This window comes from Brienomyrus brachyistius, chromosome 16, assembly GCF_023856365.1.
Source record: "Brienomyrus brachyistius isolate T26 chromosome 16, BBRACH_0.4, whole genome shotgun sequence".
NCBI lineage: Eukaryota > Metazoa > Chordata > Actinopteri > Osteoglossiformes > Mormyridae > Brienomyrus > Brienomyrus brachyistius.
The window spans coordinates 28332092-28354309 of NC_064548.1; the positions used below are offsets into that span (position 1 = coordinate 28332092).

The 22218-nt window shown below is 42.8% G+C and overlaps 1 protein-coding gene across 6 annotated transcripts in view; it reads right to left on the reverse strand.

Annotated features, from left to right (window-relative positions):
* Window positions 1–7061: 7061 nt before the first annotated feature.
* LOC125710077 (E3 ubiquitin-protein ligase Midline-1-like) overlaps window positions 7062–22218 on the reverse strand; it is a 43498-nt gene continuing 28341 nt past the window's right edge. For 5 of the 6 annotated variants that reach the window (XM_048979285.1, XM_048979282.1, XM_048979283.1 and 2 more), the window contains 8 exons: window positions 21064–21159; window positions 20171–20278; window positions 17427–17575; window positions 16750–16877; window positions 15949–16092; window positions 12802–12963; window positions 11371–11578; window positions 7062–8821 (listed from right to left, as the gene is read on the reverse strand). In XM_048979285.1, the coding sequence (XP_048835242.1) occupies window positions 8473–8821; window positions 11371–11578; window positions 12802–12963; window positions 15949–16092; window positions 16750–16877; window positions 17427–17575; window positions 20171–20278; window positions 21064–21159 (1344 nt within the window). In that variant the 3' untranslated portion in view covers window positions 7062–8472. The remainder of the gene's footprint in view (window positions 8822–11370; window positions 11579–12801; window positions 12964–15948; window positions 16093–16749; window positions 16878–17426; window positions 17576–20170; window positions 20279–21063; window positions 21160–22218) is intronic. The other variant, XR_007382911.1, reaches the window with a different exon arrangement.

The following is a 22218-nucleotide window of genomic DNA, read 5'->3' on the forward strand; positions in this document are numbered from 1 at the left end:
GCCTCACACCTCTGGGCCCCAGGTCTTCGCCTGGGTCTCATGTGTGTGGAATTTGCATGTTCTCCCCATGTCGTCGTGGGGTTTCCTCCAGGTACTCCGATTTCCCCCCACAGTCCAAAAACATGCTGAGGCTAATTGGAGTTACTAAATTGCCCGTAGGAGTGCATGTGAGAGTGAATGGTGTGTGAGTGTGCCCTGCGATGGGCTGGCCCCCCATCCTGGGTTGTTCCCTGCCTTGTGCCCATTGCTTCCGGGATAGGCTCTGGATCCCCCACGACCCAGTAGGATAAGTGGTTTGAAAAATGGATGGATGGAGGCACCAGTTACGCTTGGTGTGGCTGTGGAGGGAGCTGGGCTGCATTCTGAGTAGTCTTGATTTCTTTTTGGTTCAGGTAACGAAACTTGAGGTTTGCAGATGTCCGATGAGATTTTTGTATGTCTCTGTGGGTTTGCATTTTGCAGGAGTGATGATTCTCAATAGTTAATTAATCATTTGCAACTTTGATCTATTTTGTGTTAGGTAATACAATTATGTTACAGGAGTACTTTTGTTTATATGCTGTGGTTTAATCTCGGAATCATGTCCCGATGTCCCTTGCCAATAACCTTATTTGTTTGTAAGCCTCTCATATTGAGTGCAGTGTGTCAAGTTTCTTGTTGACAAAGGATTGTGAATGAGGTCAGATTTCCAATTGATGCAAAGGCCTTTGTCATGTGTTAGTTATCCCAGCGCCAGAGCGAGGCTTCATTCATGCGTGACACTGATACTGGGCATTCTCCCAGCCCGCTAAATGGAAGCGGTGTCACCAGACTCTCTCTGACTGAGACTGTAACCAGCCTCCAAGGGCCACAGTCACATGAAACTTAGTCATGTCTGCTTTGGATCCCAGCTGCCTTTTGTGGTCATGCTATTAAAAGACAGTAGAAAGATTTAACACTCTGCTCTATTACAGATCTTATGCAGAAAGCTGCTGCTCAGTCATCAGTATTTTCATAACCGTCACAGATGTGATGCACAAATCCCCTAAATTATGGCACATTCGCTTTTTGCATGGCTAAGTGGCTTATGAGTCTGGGCCTGCTCTGCTTAGACACACAGGGGTGCTGAAGTGAGCATGGAGCTTGTCAATAGCAGACTGACCTTTGGTCTTGTCTATGGAAATGTAGTGTGGCTAGAAGGATAAAACTCCTCACCAGCCACTCTGTTGGAGATTTGCATCCTATCTCCTATGTGTGAAGTTTGCTTTTTTAATGTTTTCCTGCCAGCCAAGGACAAGTAGTTGGGTGCACAGGCATATTTAAATTGTCCGCAGAGAGTGCATGCCCGGGGATGCACTGATACCCCTCCCAGGGTACTTCCCTGCCTTATGCCCCATGCTATCTCAGATTCCACATTTACCATGACCCTGTATTGGAAAAATGGTTGGAAAATGAATGTATGGGTGGAGTCTCACAAAACAAACCCTCTCCTCTTCAAAGTGTTGAGATTTACAATTAAGATGACAAAAATATTTGAATAGATTCCAATTCCAGCTGGCAGCAAGACAAGGGAAACACAAGTCTGGTAAATATTTGTATAAAGGTGCTGCAGATATATGCTATTTTGTCAATCCCTAACACTCCAACAAATAGAGAATAATATTCCGTAAAAGCAATAAAAGTGAAAATCCTCTTTGGAGAGGTTGACTGTACCCTGGATTCCATTATCAAATTTACATTCATTTAGTAGATGCTGTTATCTGAATTAAATACAAAAAGCAAGGTCTGCCTGTCACATGCTCAGGGAAGGGAAGACCACAATGCAGCATTTTCGCAGGTGAAACCCCACGCAGGGCAGTTCATTCAGGAGGGCAGCACAAGCACAGCGGCATGGACAAGCCATAATGACCAGATTTGTCAGTACAGGCCTAGGGAGCACTGGACCTAACACACAACAGCTGGGAGTAATTAACTGGGGGGGCAGGGACGTGTGATGAGGCTAATAAACCCCGGGTGAAGACCTGGGGGGCAAGGCTGTTAGGAAGGGCAGGGCGTGACACAGCCAGTCCCTGGAGGGATTCTGGTTAAGGGTCTTACTCAAGGGCCCAACGAAAAACACACTCCTCCACCGTGAGAGGAACTGAAGGTTTAACTTTAAATTCAATCCCAGCTGGGAAATGCAGGTTTTCCATTTCTTTTATAACTAAATGCCCTTTTCAGTCATTTCTTCTGTAATACATAGGCCTGTAATCTATCTCTTTGCTTGTTTGTTTCTGGATTTCTTCATTCATTTAAAAAAAAGTGATTTTTAGGCAAGATAAACAATATTGATTGCAATTTGAATTTTATTGGTAATCTGCATTTTATGCTGTACAGGCCTATGCAATGTTGCTTCATTTTCAGCATTGGTCAGGTTCTCCGGCACTGTAAAAGTTTTTAAATTTATTTTTTCCAGTGACTTTATTATAAAATTTGAGTTATGAAGTACCTGCCTCTTTCCAGTTAGAATGATGGAACCAAGAACATAAGACATTTCAGTTTATTCTGTTTATAGTTGACAACACTTGGACAGTTTCAAAGACGCACTGAAACGTTTGGAAACGCAAAGAGGCATTTTGACACTAGGGGGCAGACTTACTCTTTTATGATTCTGTACTCTTCATAAACTGGTCGCCCATCATGTCCTTAAAACTGCTAGCAGTTAGATAAGCAAAGATGGGAAGTTAATGTATTGTATTTTTCAATTCCTCAGTCACTGTGAAGTAAAACAGAATGCATCTTATTAAACAGAAATTACATCTAAGAAGCTTTATTGCCATTTTCCTCACAGTTATTTTTAATAAGAATAATGAAATAAGGCAGAAAAATAAGCAGAGTAAAAAGGTGAAGAAGATACATGCGGACTTTCCCATACTGAAGTAATAATGAGCATGCTGCTGGCACATGCGGACTTTCCCATACTGAAGTAATAATGAGCATGCTGCTGGCACATGCGGACTTTCCCATACTGAAGTAATAATGAGCATGCTGCTGGTACATGCTGACTTTCCCATACTGATGTAATAATGAGCATGCTGCTGGCACATGCTGACTTTCCCATACTGAAGTAATAATGAGCATGCTGCTGGCACATGCGGACTTTCCCATACTGAAGTAATAATGAGCATGCTGCTGGCACATGCGGACTTTCCCATACTGAAGTAATAATGAGCATGCTGCTGGCACATGCGGACTTTCCCATACTGAAGTAATAATGAGCATGCTGCTGGCACATGCGGACTTTCCCATACTGAAGTAATAATGAGCATGCTGCTGGCACATGCGGACTTTCCCATACTGATGTAATAATGAGCATGCTGCTGGCACATGCGGACTTTCCCATACTGAAGTAATAATGAGCATGCTGCTGGCACATGCGGACTTTCCCATACTGAAGTAATAATGAGCATGCTGCTGGCACATGCGGACTTTCCCATACTGAAGTAATAATGAGCATGCTGCTGGCACATGCGGACTTTACCATACTGATGTAATAATGAGCATGCTGCTGGCACATGCTGACTTTCCCATACTGAAGTAATAATGAGCATGCTGCTGGCACATGCGGACTTTCCCATACTGAAGTAATAATGAGCATGCTGCTGGCACATGCGGACTTTCCCATACTGAAGTAATAATGAGCATGCTGCTGGCACATGCGGACTTTCCCATACTGATGTAATAATGAGCATGCTGCTGGCACATGCGGACTTTCCCATACTGAAGTAATAATGAGCATGCTGCTGGCACATGCGGACTTTCCCATACTGATGTAATAATGAGCATGCTGCTGGCACATGCGGACTTTCCCATACTGATGTAATAATGAGCATGCTGCTGGCACATGCTGACTTTCCCATACTGAAGTAATAATGAGCATGCTGCTGGCACATGCGGACTTTCCCATACTGAAGTAATAATGAGCATGCTGCTGGCACATGCGGACTTTCCCATACTGAAGTAATAATGAGCATGCTGCTGGCACATGCGGACTTTCCCATACTGAAGTAATAATGAGCATGCTGCTGGCACATGCGGACTTTCCCATACTGAAGTAATAATGAGCATGCTGCTGGCACATGCTGACTTTCCCATACTGAAGTAATAATGAGCATGCTGCTGGCACATGCGGACTTTCCCATACTGAAGTAATAATGAGCATGCTGCTGGCACATGCTGACTTTCCCATACTGAAGTAATAATGAGCATGCTGCTGGCACATGCGGACTTTCCCATACTGATGTAATAATGAGCATGCTGCTGGCACATGCGGACTTTCCCATACTGAAGTAATAATGAGCATGCTGCTGGCACATGCGGACTTTCCCATACTGATGTAATAATGAGCATGCTGCTGACACATGCGGACTTTCCCATACTGAAGTGATAATGAGCATGCTGCTGGCACATGCGGACTTTCCCATACTGAAGTGATAATGAGCATGCTGCTGGCACATGCGGACTTTCCCATACTGAAGTGATAATGAGCATGCTGCTGGCGCATGCGGACTTTCCCATACTGAAGTAATAATGAGCATGCTGCTGGCACATGCGGACTTTCCCATACTGAAGTAATAATGAGCATGCTGCTCGCACATGCGGACTTTCCCATACTGAAGTGATAATGAGCATGCTGCTGGCACATGCGGACTTTCCCATACTGATGTGATAATGAGCATGCTGCTGGCACATGCGGACTTTCCCATACTGATGTAATAATGAGCATGCTGCTGACACATGCGATTCTGCCACCAGGTCCGCTAACCAGTTGCTGCGGTGTACAATAGGGCAAATGAGAATCGCACTAAGGAAAAAGTTTTTTTTTTATCCCATATGAATTCTACCCTTAAATAGTTTTCTGCAGCAAGAAAAGCTCATTTTCTAGCAAATCCACATATGGGTACCATTTGAGAGAGTTGTTTTCATGTGGATTATGCTTTCAAACCAGGTTTCTGCCTCTTCTGTATAGCAAATCATTTTGAAAGGGGCAGATATATGTTGATTGCGTATGTAACCTGTACTCTCTGCATGTCTAAGCAATGCCGAGTTTTTTCAAGTAGCAAAAAGCATGTTCAGTTTAAGAAGATCTCACTTGGCATAACATAGCAAACCATTTTTCCCTCTGCAATTGACTCTGTGTCATTCCATGTCTTTGAGCAGCCAGTCCTGTAAATGTTACGAAATTGTATTCTGATAAGAGTATGAAAGTGCAGCTAAGTGCAGGACTGTACTGCCCTATTGTGTCTGTAGGCTTTAATATGTTTTTATTGCTAAAATTCCTTGGGGATATCAACAGCTGCCACGATTTTGTTCTTAGTTTGCATGCTAATTTCCTGCTCTCAGTAATTTAAGCCCCTAAATGAAATAGTGCCCCTTTGCATAGCGTTTCATATTCCATTAAAATGATTTACACGAAAGTATTCCAATTCTTTTAGACCAAAAACTCCGCTATAATTATACATTACTTTTTGTGTTGATGTTCATAATTTAAAACTGCTAATGATCCTTAGAAAAAACATTTAGATGATAGAAAATGTCACTTAATTCCTGCTTCTGAGTCTTCATTACTTTAGAAAGTAACTGAGGAGCCCAATTTGTCGTCTGATGGGATCACTGACTTTGCGTCCGTTCGGAAGCAGCACGGTGTTTATGGAGCAGCCAAGCCACAGCAACGTGCTCTTTGCCCTGGGAAAGGCGATGAAGGTGAAGCCCAATGTTGTTACAATCTGGTTTGAGGTGCTGCTTCGGTTATAAGGTTTCCGACAGTTCCTGCTTTGTCCTCTGCCTGTGACAGCTGCTTGGTCCTTAAGTGACAATACTGGGGGATAAGAGGAAGGATGTGAGAAGACGTCCGGGCGTCCGCGGGCGATTGATGTGGTGGTAAAGGAGTCCTTGGACGATAAATAATTATTTAAAAAATAACACCATGGAGAGTCAAGTGAAATTCCAATTTAAATCACATTTTAGTACTAATATACATAAAATAACAGTAGCAACTGTATATATAGAGTAGTAGCTAAGTTTTATGCCAAGTGGTGTACTTAATCATTACTGCATTTAATTAATCAGTAATTGTCTGAATTTTGTGGTGAAAAATGTCTACCAAGCAAATTAATGAAGGGAAAATGTAGGGTTGTAGGCAGGTACCTCTCTTGCCATAATTTTCTTTTTGGTTTTGCTCAATCTTTAAAAGATATTTATGATTTTTTAAAAGAGCAGTATCACAAAGTTTTTTCTGCGCTGTGTGTTTGTAATAGCAGAGCAGAAAAGAAACATACACACACACACACACACACACACACACACACACACACACACACACACACAGATGTTGGCATACCTACTGTATCTAATTGGGGACCTTCCATTCATTTGTATGAGAGAAACTGTCATGGTAATCACGAGACCCTTAACCCCAACCCAGCCCTATTCTTAGCCACAAGTAACAATACAAAATACAAGACATTTTTGTTTGAATATTTTTGAATATGTTTTTTTGGTTGCATTCACAGATCATTGTGGGGACCAGAAAAATGGTCCCAACAACATGAAAAAAGAGGTTTTTATTACATTGTGGGGGACAAACGTAGCACACACACACACACACACACACACACACAGACACACACACGTAGAAGAGGAAGTCCTGGTTCTTTGTTGTTTTTTGTTTTGTAGTTCTTGTGGGTAAAAGATTAAACAGACATTCTCACCACTAACGTGGGAAAACATGAGGGAGGAAGTTGTCTGGTGGAAGTTCTCAGGACAATTTGGCAGGTTGGAAGCTAATCTTAGAAACAGTTCCTGAACATATAGCAATGACGCAATTCTTTAGAGCTCTATTTATAGTAGCCAGCAAAGTGGAAAAAGAATGTCGTTGTATCCATTAGATATTTACCGAGCAGCTGAGTGGGGGGCCAGGCCCTCACAGGCTGCCCTGTGCATCACCAGGCACCCCAGCACCTTAGAGGATAGTAAAGAGTCTTTGTTGTGAATTTCAGGAAATTATGTACAGACTGAATGTACAAAAAAAGATATCACAGACAGTGTTTTATATACCATTTTATTTTAATTTTCACAAAACCTACTTGCAATGTGATCCAAGCATGTGGACAAATTAGTTGTTTATTCTTTAGCTGCATTCGTAAGATTTAAAGTCATCATGTCACTAGTGTGGAATGTAAAAAAGGACAAAGTAAATCCTTTTTCAGGGAAACCTACACATTTTCACACAGTGAAGGTATGTCCAGTGAATACAATTATTTTTCTACTGAAACTCCTAGCCCACATGACGGTGAAAATAAGGTGAGCCAAACTTCAAGTTTTTCCTAAAAAATCAAACGTAAACAGGGAAAGGAACCGCAAATGCAAAATAAGTTTTTCTGCAGTTACTGTACGTCCCATCGGAGGCTAGAGGAACAGCCCCTTGGCCTCCATAACTTTGATGTTTTACACAAATCAAAGTAGCACAAGCAGAGCAGAGGCTCGGTACTGTGGTTCTGTCCACCATGGCTTCCTAAAATGACGACAACAGACAGACTGCACAAATATTGGTGAAACTGTACACTAAAAAGCTGCATTTACTATAGTAATCAGTCAGAAAGCCATGTATTTCTTTAGCATATGTCTCTGTTTGTCCCGCCACTGTTTCAAGGAAAAACAGGGTGGAAGGTTTAAATCAAATGTACAAAAGCAAAACAAAGTTTTCATAGTCTGTGCAGCAGAGGAGGGAAATTACATAGGAGCATGTTTTAGCTGTGATTTGTAGCAATTTGTAGAAAGTCTCTCAGCATCCATGAGACATATCCAGGAAGTACAACCCCAGAGGCAAAGGCATGTATATTTCTTTGTATGTTAGACAGAGAAGGCAACAGCACACCCAGTGAACACAACACAAAAGCTGGCATAGGAGATTGAGGCGCTGTGGTAAGAGGATCGCACCGCCTCAGACCAGGAGAGGAGGAGATGAGAGGACTGCACCTCCTCAAACTAGGAGAAGAGGAGATGAGAAGAGGAGACCTCCATTCCACACGCCACAGGAAGCCGACCTTTCACTTTGCTTCCCGGCTTGTACATCAGAGTCATTTCGTTTTTATCTCCTCTCTTGCTATCTGGGAGGAACGTGAGCCCAGTGACAGTGCTGGTTACCTCTTCAGGTAAAATCTAAAGGATTGCACAAACATAATCATCTCTATATTGTATACCATTCATCAGCCCAAAGTCCACTACATATAAATATCACAGTAAAGAATGTGCAAAGCAGGAAGACATGTACAGTATTTCTAATCTGTTTTTTCCTCATAAATAATTTATAGCTATTTACCAGTATAAGCTAAAGTAAAAATACTTTAAACCATGGCTTCTGTTTAAAATTCATACAGCACAGGAATACAAATCTGACCGGATGAGTCGAGACGGCCTGACCGCTCGTGGAATCCCCCTGTCCCCGAGTGTCGCCTAAATGTCCAGATCCACGTTCTCCAGATGGTCGGGGATGGGCAGCCCACTCAGCACGGTCAGGCACTTGTTCCAGACGTTAAAGACAGGGCAGACAGGCTGGGCAAAGGCAATGTCAAAGGTGTAGAGGAGCTGCGAGCTGACGGCATCGTGGAAGGCCAGTGAGCCGCCATCGTAGTCCAGCAGCACGCCCACGCGGCGCAGGTGTGGCGAGGGCTCCACCACCACCTCCTTCCCGTTGTGCCGCACCACCCAGGAATTATTACAGCGGCACAGGACCCAGGAGGACGAGTTCTTGCCGACCCACTCGTGCTTCGGAGCCGATTTGTAGGCGATTCCCACTGCATACCTGCCAAGAGCGTGGGACAGTCAGAACCACCCATACCCAGCAGACGAGCTCCAGTCCACATCTGAACCAAATCACGATTTTACTCGGACCAAACATGACATCAGCAACAAAATTTTCCTCTGCAGCCTAATTCAGCTCATGTCAAATTCTTAGCTTGCATGATCAATCAATGGCCCTTGGGTTTATGTTGTTTATGGAAACTGGCCTTCAGGGACAAATAATTGGGGAAGCTTTGTGCAAAACCATACAGTCACTGGTCATGGCATTCATATTCAAAAGACATCTCTACCATAATGGTTAATAAAAATAAAACAGGTCAAAAACTGGTCTCAGAACAGCTGGGTATCTGTCACAGGGGACGTTCACTAAGAGAAACTGGTGTAGATGCCAATCCACCTAAGCCAACAGAAAGCCCTCACACAAACACACAGAGACCATGCAAAAGGTACACAAACACCCACACATTCCACCCGAAGATCAAATCCTCAAAGCAAGAGAGGGATATTATAGCACTGACCCCAAGTGATGATGTGACCCTCAAATTAGATGAATAAAAATGAAAACTGGTTACTCAAATGTGATGTGGGAGACCTTCTGTGATAAAACCCTGAAGGTTGCCGATAGTTCTGTTGGTGTTGCCAGTGTACCCAGAAGGAGGGATATGTGGTATCGGGGGTGTACTTCTCCAGGCTGGTGATAAGGCTGTCCTCCTGGCATTGTGGGCAATCTTTGCTGCACTTGTATTCCCTATCTAGAAAGGGAAGGGTGATTGCCTGGATTGTGGCAGCTACAAGGGGCTAACACTGATTTCAGTGCCAGGTGAGGTCCTTGCTAGGGTCATCCTTAGCAGGATCTGTGATCACTTGCTCGCCTGTCAGCGACCAGAGCAGTCTGGTTTTACGCTTAATAAGTCTACCTTCGACCGTATCGTTGCACTGAGGGTTCTGATCGAGCGCAAGCATGAATATCAGCAGAGGTTCTTTGCAGCCTTTCTCGATTTTCATAAAGCGTTTGACTCAGTTGATCGAGTTGCCCTTTGGGACATCCTGAGACTTCGCAGGATCCCCCTGAAGTTGCTGGACATCATGGCTGGCCTGTACACTGGTACTGTGAGTGCTGTGCAGAGTGGAAGGAGAAACTCTGCGTTCTTCCCAGTTGATTCAGGGGTTTGCCAGGGGTGTGTTCGTGCTCCTACTCTCTTCAATGCTTGTATGGACTGGGTGTTGGTCAGGGTCATGGGGTCCAGCAGCTGTGGGACGTCCATTAGTGAAGAAAGATTTACTGATCTTGGATTTGCTAACGATGCTATGATCTTAGTGGAGTCAATGGAGGCTCTGATTGGGGCTCTCGAGAGACTGGGTGAGGAGTCTGAATGTCTGGGATTGCGGGATAAAGACCAAGATCCAGGCATTTAATGACTTCTTAGGCACGGCCATCAGTAGTGTGTCTGTCTGCGGGGAGAATTTCGACCTTGTCGAGAGATTGACCTACCTCCGCAGTGACATTCATGTCTCTGGTAACTCTTCCTATAAAGTCAGCAGACGGATTGGAAGAAGATAGGGGGGGTCATGAGGTCTCTCGAAAGGGGTGTGTGGGGCTCCTGATATCTTTGTACGAAAATCCAAGTCTTTAGAGTCCTGGTGCTCCCTGTCTTGCTGTATGGCTGTGAGACATGGACGCTATCCAGTGAGCTGAGATGAAGACTGACTCCTTTGGTACTGTGTCTCTTCGGAGAATCCTTGGGCACCGCTGGTTTGTCTTTGTGTCAAACAAGTGAATGGTACAGGAGTAACACCCACGTAACGTCTGGCTGCGACAGATGGATGTCCGGAGGGTCGGACTGGGCCGTGTGTCTGCCTGGGGGGTCGTCAGCTGGGATCCTGAGGAATTTCGCCGTGTGGTGGGTGTGGCAACACGCTGCATCAGCGCAAGCTCCCTAACCTGACCTGACCTGTATATATGTATACTTATATGTGTGTGTTTGTGTGTCACACTGTATGTAACATTGTCCTGTTGAAATTCATATATGCCATACAGAAAAAGTCAAACTTTATACATTTTCAATCATTGTCATCAAAACCATAATCATAGTTTACATTGGAAAATACTTAGAGTGCACTGTTCTAATGAGAACACAGCTGAGCATTTTGACTATCCTGTTCATGAACAATGACAAAAACTTATCATTCTGGTGCACTGAGAAGTTCATTGACATAAATATTTACTTTTGGGGGATAAACTAAAGATTTTGAGAAAGTTACTCTTTTGCAGATGTTAAGGATGATTTGAGAAATGTACCAAAGCAAATGAGAAAAACTGCAAGAATAATATGTGGTTAAATGACATGCAGATTGGCAGATATCTGGGTATGGTTGCATATGAGCGTCCTGTTAAATGATTGGCATATTGGCTGATATTTGGGTGTGGTTAAACATGAGCATCTCATTAAATGATTGGCATATTGGCCGATATTTGGGTGTGGTTAAACATGACCATCCCATTAAATGATTGGCAGATGCCATCATCAGCCCAGAAATCAGCTTCCATACCATGTGCTCCCACCAATCAGGGCCTCCCAGTAATGCCGTCCGCTGTCGATGTACACGTTCCCGGAGACCCCATAGCTGCCTTGGCTGGAAAAGCGGTCTTGCGCGTGGCTCTTCTTGGACGACGTCTCGTCACGCTCCACTGTCAGGTTGTCGTGGGAAACCCTCAGCTTTCTGTGGGCCGATTTAGGGTCCAATCTGAAGGGCTGACCTAAAAAGAGCCCATCAGACAGACATGCCGTAACGCACAAGGCAGGCTGGTCGATATGTTCAATTACAGGTGTGTGTGTGGGTCACCCTACAATGCATATTACTGCAACCATCATTCATCAAAGTGTCACTGGAAACCCTGTTATCCCATAGACTTTACCTCCTACCTGAATTGCACTAAAATGTGCCAGAGAACAAGAAGAAGTCAGATTCATCTTACCAGAAGTAAAATGGGCACTTAGGTTCAATTTTCATTAGTCAGATATCATGTATACTTTGTACTTTTAAGAAGTCAGATTTAGAGAGGCTGTGGAGAAAGAATTGTTACATGTGATGAGGTACAGAAGTGATGACAGACCAGGTACATGTGATGAGGTATATAAGTGGAGAGAGGCTGGTTACATGTGATGAGGTACAGAAGTGAAGACAGACCAGGTAAATGTGATGAGGTGTAGAAGTGGAGAGAGGCTGGTTACATGTGATGAGGTACAGAAGTGATGACAGACCAGGTAAATGTGACGAGGTGTAGAAGTGGAGAGAGGCTGGTTACATGTGATGAGGTACAGAAGTGAAGACAGACCAGGTACATGTGACGAGGTATATAAGTGGAGAGAGGCTGGTTACATGTGATGAGGTACAGAAATGAAGACAGACCAGGTAAATGGGATGAGGTGTAGAAGTGCAGAGAGGCTGGTTACATGTGGTGAGGTACAGAAGTGATGACAGACCAGGTACATGTGATGAGGTATATAAGTGGAGAGAGGCTGGTTACATGTGATGAGGTACAGAAGTGAAGACAGACCAGGTACATGTGATGAGGTATATAAGTGGAGAGAGGCTGGTTACATGTGATGAGGTACAGAAGTTATGACAGACCATGTACATGTGATGAGGTATATAAGTGGAGAGAGACTGGTTACATGTGTCATTTTTACACACATCACATCAGTCTTTTTTCTGTGCTTACTTTTCTTCTTAACATACAATTTCTAAGTCCCTCTGGAAAGTAGCAGCAAAACATCATCACGCAGAAAGCCAGAGGATCAATATTTTATATGAATTTAATGTGAATATAATGTAATATATACAGCTCAAGCCTCAATACTCATATTACAATGAATGTAGTATTAGCCACTGAAGCTTGACATGAAAGAGAGCTCTGGCCTGTGTTCCAGTGTGTGGCGTGTGGCTGTCCCCCAGACAGAAGCGGGCGCTCTGACTCACTGTTGGTCTTCAGGGTGCCCGGCTCACTGCTGCGGCTGCCCGCCTGGTTGATGGCTTTGACGATGAAGATGTACTTGGTGCCGCTCTGCAGGCCGTGCACCGTGTAGTGATTCTGCTTGATGTTGGGCACGATCATCCAGCTGTCGGCAGAGCTGCACAGGCCTTCATGGCCGGACGGACACAGACAAGAGGAAACAGGTTTTATTTATTTAACTCCGATGTTGAGAAAAAGGTCAAGGCGAGAACTGACTGGGAATAACATGCCAATAACCCCAGCAGAGCACAGCGTCATTTCCAGCATTAGTCTGTCAGCTTTTTGTGGATCCCATGAAATGGCACGTTTTTTATGTGCCAAGCCGATGCTTCAAAATGGGGCCGTTATGTAATTTACCTTTTGCCAGTGTTAACAGTGTTTATTAACAAGGCAGGATACTTATTTACTTATTAGGATGTATTTACTGGAGCAATTCAGAATTTTGAAAAAAGACCACTGCTTCATCCTTTGGGATTTAATCCCAGAATGACCTGGTGACTCCATGTATTCTTCAGTGAACTCGATCAGTTCTGCATACAGCCACTTTAGTTTTCGTACTGTATTTGCTAGTGATTAATAGGTACCAGATTGTTACTAGTGAGGATGCTTTGGAATGATGGTTTAAATGTTCAGTTTTATAGTCTTTAGTAGGACTGTACACATGCACAAGCAGGTGCTTTAAAAAATTAAAACTATCTTTATGTCTCAGTGGGAGAGGGATCTGTTCAGCTCAACTGTAGCAAGGATAAGCATGGACTTGCAGAAGCATGGACACGCAAAACCATTGACAAGCATAAGCATGGACACACAATAACATGGACTTGCAGAAGCATGGACACACAATAATATGGACATGCAGAAGCATGGACACGCATATGAATGGACAAGCTGAAGCATGGACACGCATATGAATGGACAAGCAGATGCATGGACACGCATATGAATGGACAAGCTGAAGCATGGACACGCATATGAATGGACATGCAGAAGCATGGACACACATATGAATGGACATGCAGAATCATGGACACACATATGAATGGACATGCAGAATCCTGGACACGCATATGAATGGACATGCAGAATCCTGGACACGCATATGAATGGACATGCAGAATCCTGGACACACATATGAATGGACATGCAGAATCATGGACACGCATATGAATGGACATGCAGAATCATGGACACGCATATGAATGGACATGCAGAATCCTGGACACGCATATGAATGGACATGCAGAATCCTGGACACGCATATGAATGGACATGCAGAATCATGGACACGCATATGAATGGACATGCAGAATCCTGGACACGCATATGAATGGACATGCAGAATCCTGGACACGCATATGAATGGACATGCAGAATCATGGACACGCATATGAATGGACATGCAGAATCATGGACACGCATATGAATGGACATGCAGAATCCTGGACACGCATATGAATGGACATGCAGAATCCTGGACACGCATATGAATGGACATGCAGAATCATGGACACGCATATGAATGGACATGCAGAATCATGGACACGCATATGAATGGACATGCAGAATCATGGACACGCATATGAATGGACATGCAGAATCATGGACACGCATATGAATGGACATGCATAAGCATGGACAAGCACAAGAAAAGCTGATTCTCAAATCATTCCCCAACCAACATCAAAATCTGTCAGAGGAAAACCTAAGTACAGTCAAAGTCAAAGTAAGCAGTCCATCAGAGGTAAAGGCTGACAGAGGCAGTATCTGAGAGCCTTACAGACATTTACATTACTCATTCTTATTATTTACACCTTGTAAATTAGCATTCAGCATAATGCAGTTTCAGAAAGACCTCCTTGACGAGGTATAAAAGCAGGGATAAGGTCATTAATGTTTCATTTTCACATAAATTATAAGGATATTCCTTCACAATGTTACACAATGTTGTCATCTGTGAGTTTGTTTTTATCTAAGTATCCATGTAATCACTCATATGTATATGAGTATGAATGTGTATTACTGCCTACTGCTTACTTACCATGCTTACATGCTGAGGTAACATTTGTATGGCAGGTGGAAACAAAAATTAGATCAGTAACTAGAAAAAGTGGGGGGTTGGTGTTTGTCATGTGACCAGTTCTCGTCTGTAGCCCTGTTATCCTGGCTGAAGCTTCAGGTCTCAGGACCCTGGATGACTGGTCTGCATCACCTGCTCTAGATACTGCTGTGTATCACCTGCTCTAGATACTGCTGCGTATCACCTGCTCTAGATACTGCTGCGTATCACCTGCTCTAGATACTGCTGCGTATCACCTGCTCTAGATACTGCTGCGTATCACCTGCTCTAGCTACTGCTGTGTATCACCTGCTCTAGATACTGCTATCTCTTCCCATTCCTGTACCCTTACGTCTGTTTTTTGTATCGCGCACGAGTTTCTCAAGGCTTCTACACATGAACAGGCCACTACTACCACATAAAATAAATCACAATGATGCCAGAATCATCTCACATGGTCTCCACTGTCCACAAATCCACTGCCTGAGCCAATCCTAAAACCTATCATTAGTGCTGTTCTTGGTAATTCACCAAAGATAAACAATAACATGTAATGCACATATGGCACTGATAACATATGGCTATCACTGACCTAGGCTATGGAGCAGCGTGTAGCACAGTGGGCTAAGCCTGTGTGCCTGTAATAAGCAGGTCACCGGTTTAAACCCAGCCTCAGCTACGGGTGGCTGCCCTTCGCGGACAGCTTACTCTCCAAAGAGCAAGCTGAGGGAGGTGTAAAGACAATTTCCCCACGGGGATCAATTGTTATTATTACCTTCTACTTAAGAAAGTGTGATTAATCTCTGCTAATCACATGTAAAAGTGCACTCTGTTGAGGGCCGTCTGCAGTGTGACCTCATTTATCTTGTGCCACAATAATGAAATGGGAAGCATTCCCAACTTTAAAGCTAGATTATTTGTTTTTTAATGGAAAAAATAACCAGTAAACAAAAATTCAGCAATTTTGTTACTGAGCTAACATTTGTCAGTAGATGTTCAGAACAAATGCAAATAGTATGTAACTTATGCCTTGTTAGAAGCTGGCCTGTGTACTTACTAATGATGTTGGCCTGTCCTGTGAAAATGGTGTACTGAAGCTCATAGGAGACAACGCTGAACTCGTCGTCTGACGTCCAGTGGACTGTGATGGTGTCATATGATGCAGTGCAAAGCTCCTCCCGGATTCCAGGAGGATTCGGAGCTGCAACGGAAAACATGATACAAAACCTTAATTCGGTCGTTAGTGGAATCAGAAAGGTGGATACAGCTGATGAAACTGATGCATCATATCCTGCAATGGCAAACTTCACTTCCTGTTTCACACTCGGTCAGATACGGGGCGGCTTGAGGTCTGATGTGGGGGTTCTGTGTCTGATTGGCTGCCATTATGGTTGATCCACTTCTGTAATAGCTACACATTAAGGCCCAAGCTGGTTAGCTGGCTGTGCTCTGAGCAGAACCGTCTGCCTCAACACAAATGTAAAAATAAAACAGGGAGAAACACAAAATCCCTGCAGAAAATGCCCCAGAATGAAAACATATCAAAGTCTGTTGATCTCAAGTGCAGCTAAAACCATTACAACATATTTGTTCTTCTGGGTCTCGAATCATTTCTTGGGTCATACTTGAGAAGAAGCCACCTGCATGTAGCAGAAAAGCAGAGCCAAGTGAGAAATCTGCAGGTTTGTTTTGCTAATTGACTGACACACCAGAAGACCTCAAGGGCATCTGGGATAATAGGTTCCAAACAGTGATCTTCTAATGAACTTCCAGTTATTTTCACATTACCATGTAGGGTCAACTCCTCACATTCCGAACTGGACCTTTCATTTACAAAGGGATAGTGATACTTAGTTACCAGTAAGGTAGTCCAGACACTCCAGCATCTTCTTCTCCCGGGAAAAGTCCAACGCAAATGTATCAAACGTGTCATTCAGGTTAATTTCTGGTATCAGACCCTGAGACGACATCATTGCCACAGATACCCTGAAATACAGATACATTTATACCTGTCAGTTAATAATAATAATTGATACTTTATTGATCCCCCGTGGGGAAATTGTCTTTATGCCTCCCTCAGCTTGCTCCATGTAGAGTAAGCTGTCTGCGAAGGGCTGCCACCCAAATGGCACCCAGGGAGCTGGGGGTTACGGGCCTTGCTCAAGGAGCCACAGACACGCTGAGGCTGGGTTTGAACCTGTGACCTGCTGATTACAGGCACACAGGCTTAGCCCACTGCACCACACGCTGTCCCCTCACTCCTGATAGGTAAATGGTATAGTTGATATTTGTTTCTTACAGATCATGTTACTTAATCTGCTGATTCATCTAAAACCTTTCGAAAACCATTTAGTTATATTTAACAGTTTGTTAAACTGTATAAGTATATTAAACAGTTTGCATGGAATAGTACAGAACTGAGCGTTTTCTTTCTTTGAATTGATGCAAAACATTAAGCTTGCATTTTAACCCCTATGTTCACCTGCATGCTCAATCTGTGTATTTTTCATGAAGTCAGAAAGCCCAAAGATTTACCTCTCAGAGATGTTTCTGGCTGTCTGCAGGAAGCGGGCGTGGTCAGTCTCTTTGAGGGTCTGGTCTGCCTGAGCCACGAGTGAGGAGGATCTCTCGATGCATTGCTTGCAGCCGGCGATCTGCTGCGCCAGTTTGCGCAGCCTTGCCACCTGACAGAATCGGGGTGCAAAAGTCAGGATCATTAAATTCACAGGCAGGAATCATGAGCATTGAAGATACTTCTCATGAATTCTAGTAACACAAATACAATCAATATCCAAATATTTAACAAGTTCATGTATTTAGAGTATTGTAGTCCATATTGTTGATTAAATGAAAGAAATACCACTTATAAAATGACTAGACATTTATAAATGAGCTATTGTTCTGGGTGCAGCCCATGACATAACACCCAATCATATCCTCTGTTACCAAGTACTCCAAAACCACTGTAACAGCTTCGAACTCCTTTTGTAAGGCCTGAGCTCTGTGAACAACCCCCACCCACAGGCCGCAGTCACTGGGAGATGGTGACTGGGAGATGGTGACTGGGAGATGGTGACTGGGAGATGCTGGGTGCTGGCAGGGTGACAAACTAGCCAACTCATAAATCTCACGCCATCCACTAATTCCTAACGGTGACTATAGAACAATGGCATGTTTGACATTAACTCGGACGATGACAGAATACAGGCACTTTCTGTCTCCTCATCTAAACTCATTTATAGGCTGTCATACACAGCACATCACATACATAATAATGTGAAATTAGAGAATCCATCAGCGGAGAAATGACAGAACTGTTTCTAAAGAGTACCAGTGGGGGAAAGGTTCTTAGGAATTAGATGCATAGCACGCATACAAAATGCAAAGTCCTTGGATAACTTTCATCACATCAGGGAATACAAACAGATGACAATGTCCTAGAGAAGAATGAAAGCAGGTCTCGTCGTGTACTGCAGGCTTTTAAAAGAGACTAACGATGGTTAATCCAAACGCCTTTGGAAATGGTTTCCATAAGATAGCTTATGCTGCAAATGGACTCATTCGGTAAATAATAATAATAGTAATCATCATCGTTCTTATTATTAGTAGTAGTAATGAATTTACCAATGTAATGAATATCAAAAATTAGAAATTGAAGAACTTTGGATAAGTAAGACATACAAAAATAAGTGGTAAATGTAATGAAGTTCCTATGTTCAGTACTCGTCTTCCCATTGCTCTTAATATGTTTTACCTTCATTGCGAACAAAGCATTAGCATGTCTGTAACTGAAACTGAAAAGTAAGGTCTCCCAGTAGCCAGGCGTCCTTATGCTAATCCAAAGTAGCCTGGGTTATTTTCCCTGGTGCAGAGAAGACTTGTCATTTTCAAGAATAGTTGCTCTTCAAATGCCCGTTCACCTACCGAGATACATTGGCTACAATCTGTCCATAAACATTTATTCAACTTCCCCTACATGGACGTCAAAGGCACTTGGCCTTGGGGTAAAGTCAACTAGTCAGACTGATCTGTCTACCCTAAGCGTGATCCACAAATAGCAGGGGAAAAAAACTGGCGTAAATATTCAGGTTTCTCATGCATATTACAACATTAGGCAAATCTCGTTATTTTCTGTCTGACCTAACGGAGAGCAGCACTGTCAAAGTGATGAAATGAGGTTACAAAATTGAACTGGAGCATTAGTGCACTGACACAGTTGCATTTTAACGATCCCAGACATTAGAAGTGAAGGACCAAAAGACTGAGCATAGCTGACATCAAAGAGGAATTTAAATTTCACTAGTATATGATTTATAGCTTAATATGAGATCTGATATATGGGATGTCAGCATGGATTCACAAAGGCATACAAATCTCAGCGGACATGATACACAGAAAAGTAAGACTGTACCATTTTCAATCTGCTAGTGATACCAACTAGCTGAATAATCTCTATTCAGGTTGTTTCACTATTTCTGGAGATTGACAATCGTAAAATAAGTCTAGTATTTCCTTCTGCTGTTCCAGTGCCTTACAGTTGCTTATAAGTAAATTCATGTATGTTTATACAGATTCTTGTTGCATGTGATGCTTGTCTGGGGGGAAATCTGATTTTTACCATTTAGGCCAACACCCCAATGAAAGTACACAGCACATATATGTAATGGGTTAACAAAAAGGTGTGTGGGCTGTGTCTTTAGTCAAGGGACGCAGGCAGATTTCCTTTTTCACTATTTACTGGACCGGCCACATGACTTGTCATACAAGACCAACAAACTTCCTGTTTCCTGCTTCCTGTTTTCCTCTTTCCTTTTTATTCAATCAACATTCTCTAACCTCAAATAGGAAAACAAATACATAAATCCTACTAAGCAGATTCCAAATGCAACAAATACAAGTCTAACCTCAGATTGCGAGTAACTTGGTTTACGAGCATTTGCAAGACGAGCAAAATTTTTTCACAAATTTTAACTTGATAAACGAGCGAGGTCTTGCAATACGAGTATTACGTATATGCTTTGTCTGCCGAGCGTCACGTGATCACATCTGAGCCGATGGTTCTTCTCTCTCTCTCGCTGCGGGGGGTCGTCTCCCATGCTCGGTCTCAGTTGGCATCTCTCACTTGTATAGTCAAAATTTAGTAGAAAAGCACCACCCGAATAAGTGTGTAGCAGTCTATTAAATCTATTTGTTTTACTTATAAAGTGCAATTACCTCATTTCAGAATATGTAGCATTTTTATATGAAATGGAAAGCCATGCTTCAGTATACTACAGTACCTTGCCTTCTTTGATTTTTGCCCCAATTATTTGCCGTCTCTGCTGAATGACGTCAATCAGAACATCACATTCTTCAATCAGCTTGCTCTCCTGCCTTGAAGCATTTACCTGGTGAAGAAAACAATTGATTTACTGGCCGTTCATCTAAAATGTGGAATCCGGTGAAGTGGGTAAGAGCTACATGATTTAAAGGCTGTTCCCATTCAATTTTCAGCATGTCGTTGGCTAACCAAGTCGATATCTACTTCCTGTTTTATGAATGAACATTATTCTGCAAAGAAGCAAGAGAAGTGCTTGCCATCAATGTCCAAATAATATCTGAATTCCATGTTGCATGAAGATTCTTGGGCAATAGCTGAGCAAACACTGCAAGTTAAACCTACTGATATGTGACAGCAGTTTCTTGGTGGTGTGGGAAGACAGGCTTTCCAGCTCTGCAGGGTACAGCGTGAGCACAGCTCCCTGATCAGGTGGATCAGATTATTCAGTGCTGGGACATGAAGAGATTGGCCTGCTGGTGTGTGGGACTGTAATACTGACACGCAGGCGCACACACACACACACACACACACACACACACACACACACCCTAAGCCATACAGAGGAACAGTCCGCAGGCGAGAATGAGCATCACCGCCAGCCTGCTTTTTGTTATATTATCACTACAATGCTGGGCCAAATTAGTGTCCTGTTTTTGCTTACTTTCAATGACAGTTCCCTACGGCTGGAAAATATTAACCTGTATTCTCAATGGTAAACAACTACGAAACAGTTTGCCTAACTGCATGAGATGCATTTTCATTTAAGCTTCCTAAAGGTATACTTAAGGTTCATATTCACAATTACAGACACCGGGCACAAACAGCAGAGATAATAAGCTGCAATCTTCTTACCTCCACATTCTGGCATGTTTGGATTAACTTGCCCATGAGATTTTCAAGTTCATTGTTCCTCTTGATTAAACTGCTGAGGTTGGAGTCCAGCGCTTGCTGCACAGGGAGCAGAGACGTAAGAGAAACTCTTTTCAAAGCTCTTTAGTTTTATGCATAGAAATCATGAAGAATTTTACAGCCTGCAATCATACCCGTCAACTTCAAAGGAGAAGAAAGGCAACAAGAAACTGACATCTCCCGCCTCTTTGACGGCTTGTCACAACTCATTTACGGATCTCCCCATCCAACTGAAGCCTCCTCCCTTATCCTAGCTACTCCGCTCCGCTTTATGACAGTCAACACCTCAAACTAAACTGTATACAGAATAACCAACAACAACCCATTACAAGGCTTTCTGCTTATGCAATGAAAATGTTGCAATCAATAATAGAACTATTAATTTTGTACACCGTTAAGCACGTGCACCAACAATGTGACATTTTAAAACAAGTAACTTAAACTCCTTCACCAGTACTAACAGTATATATCTAGTGTAAAGATATTAAAACACACAACCTTTAATTAGAATATACATGCTTTGAGTTTACTTAAGCATGCATGTTATTGATAAAACTTGTACATATATTTGTATTGATGGAAGTTATGTATACGCATCAGTCATTAAATACTATGTAGACTGACATCATCTTCCATGTCAGAACCCGCCCCCCCCTTCTCCAGGACTTTATGGACCTTTATGGACAAGAGCACTCCAAAGAAACACATACATGTAACATTTTAGGTTATTACAAGTCAATAAATGCAGATGTCCTACTCACTGACATGTTAAACGTTTATCATTTCAATACAGAAATTAAGTCAATGCAGTCAAATGCGGCTTTATTGTCACAACAACCATATACTGCATATGGGGACAAGAAATAACGCTCCCCAGTGCACAGGGCTATACATGACGCACAGAGATAGACAGGACAAGTGCAACAAACAAACAAGCAAATAAATAAAATAATGACAATACTGACACAGAATGTAAAAGTAAACAATGATGGGATATTTGAATGGGCAGTGATGGAAGCAGTTAGGCACATTAGTGGCATGTAGGAGCAAACAAACAAACAAATAAATAAATAAATATCTGTGACAAATAATGAGTCT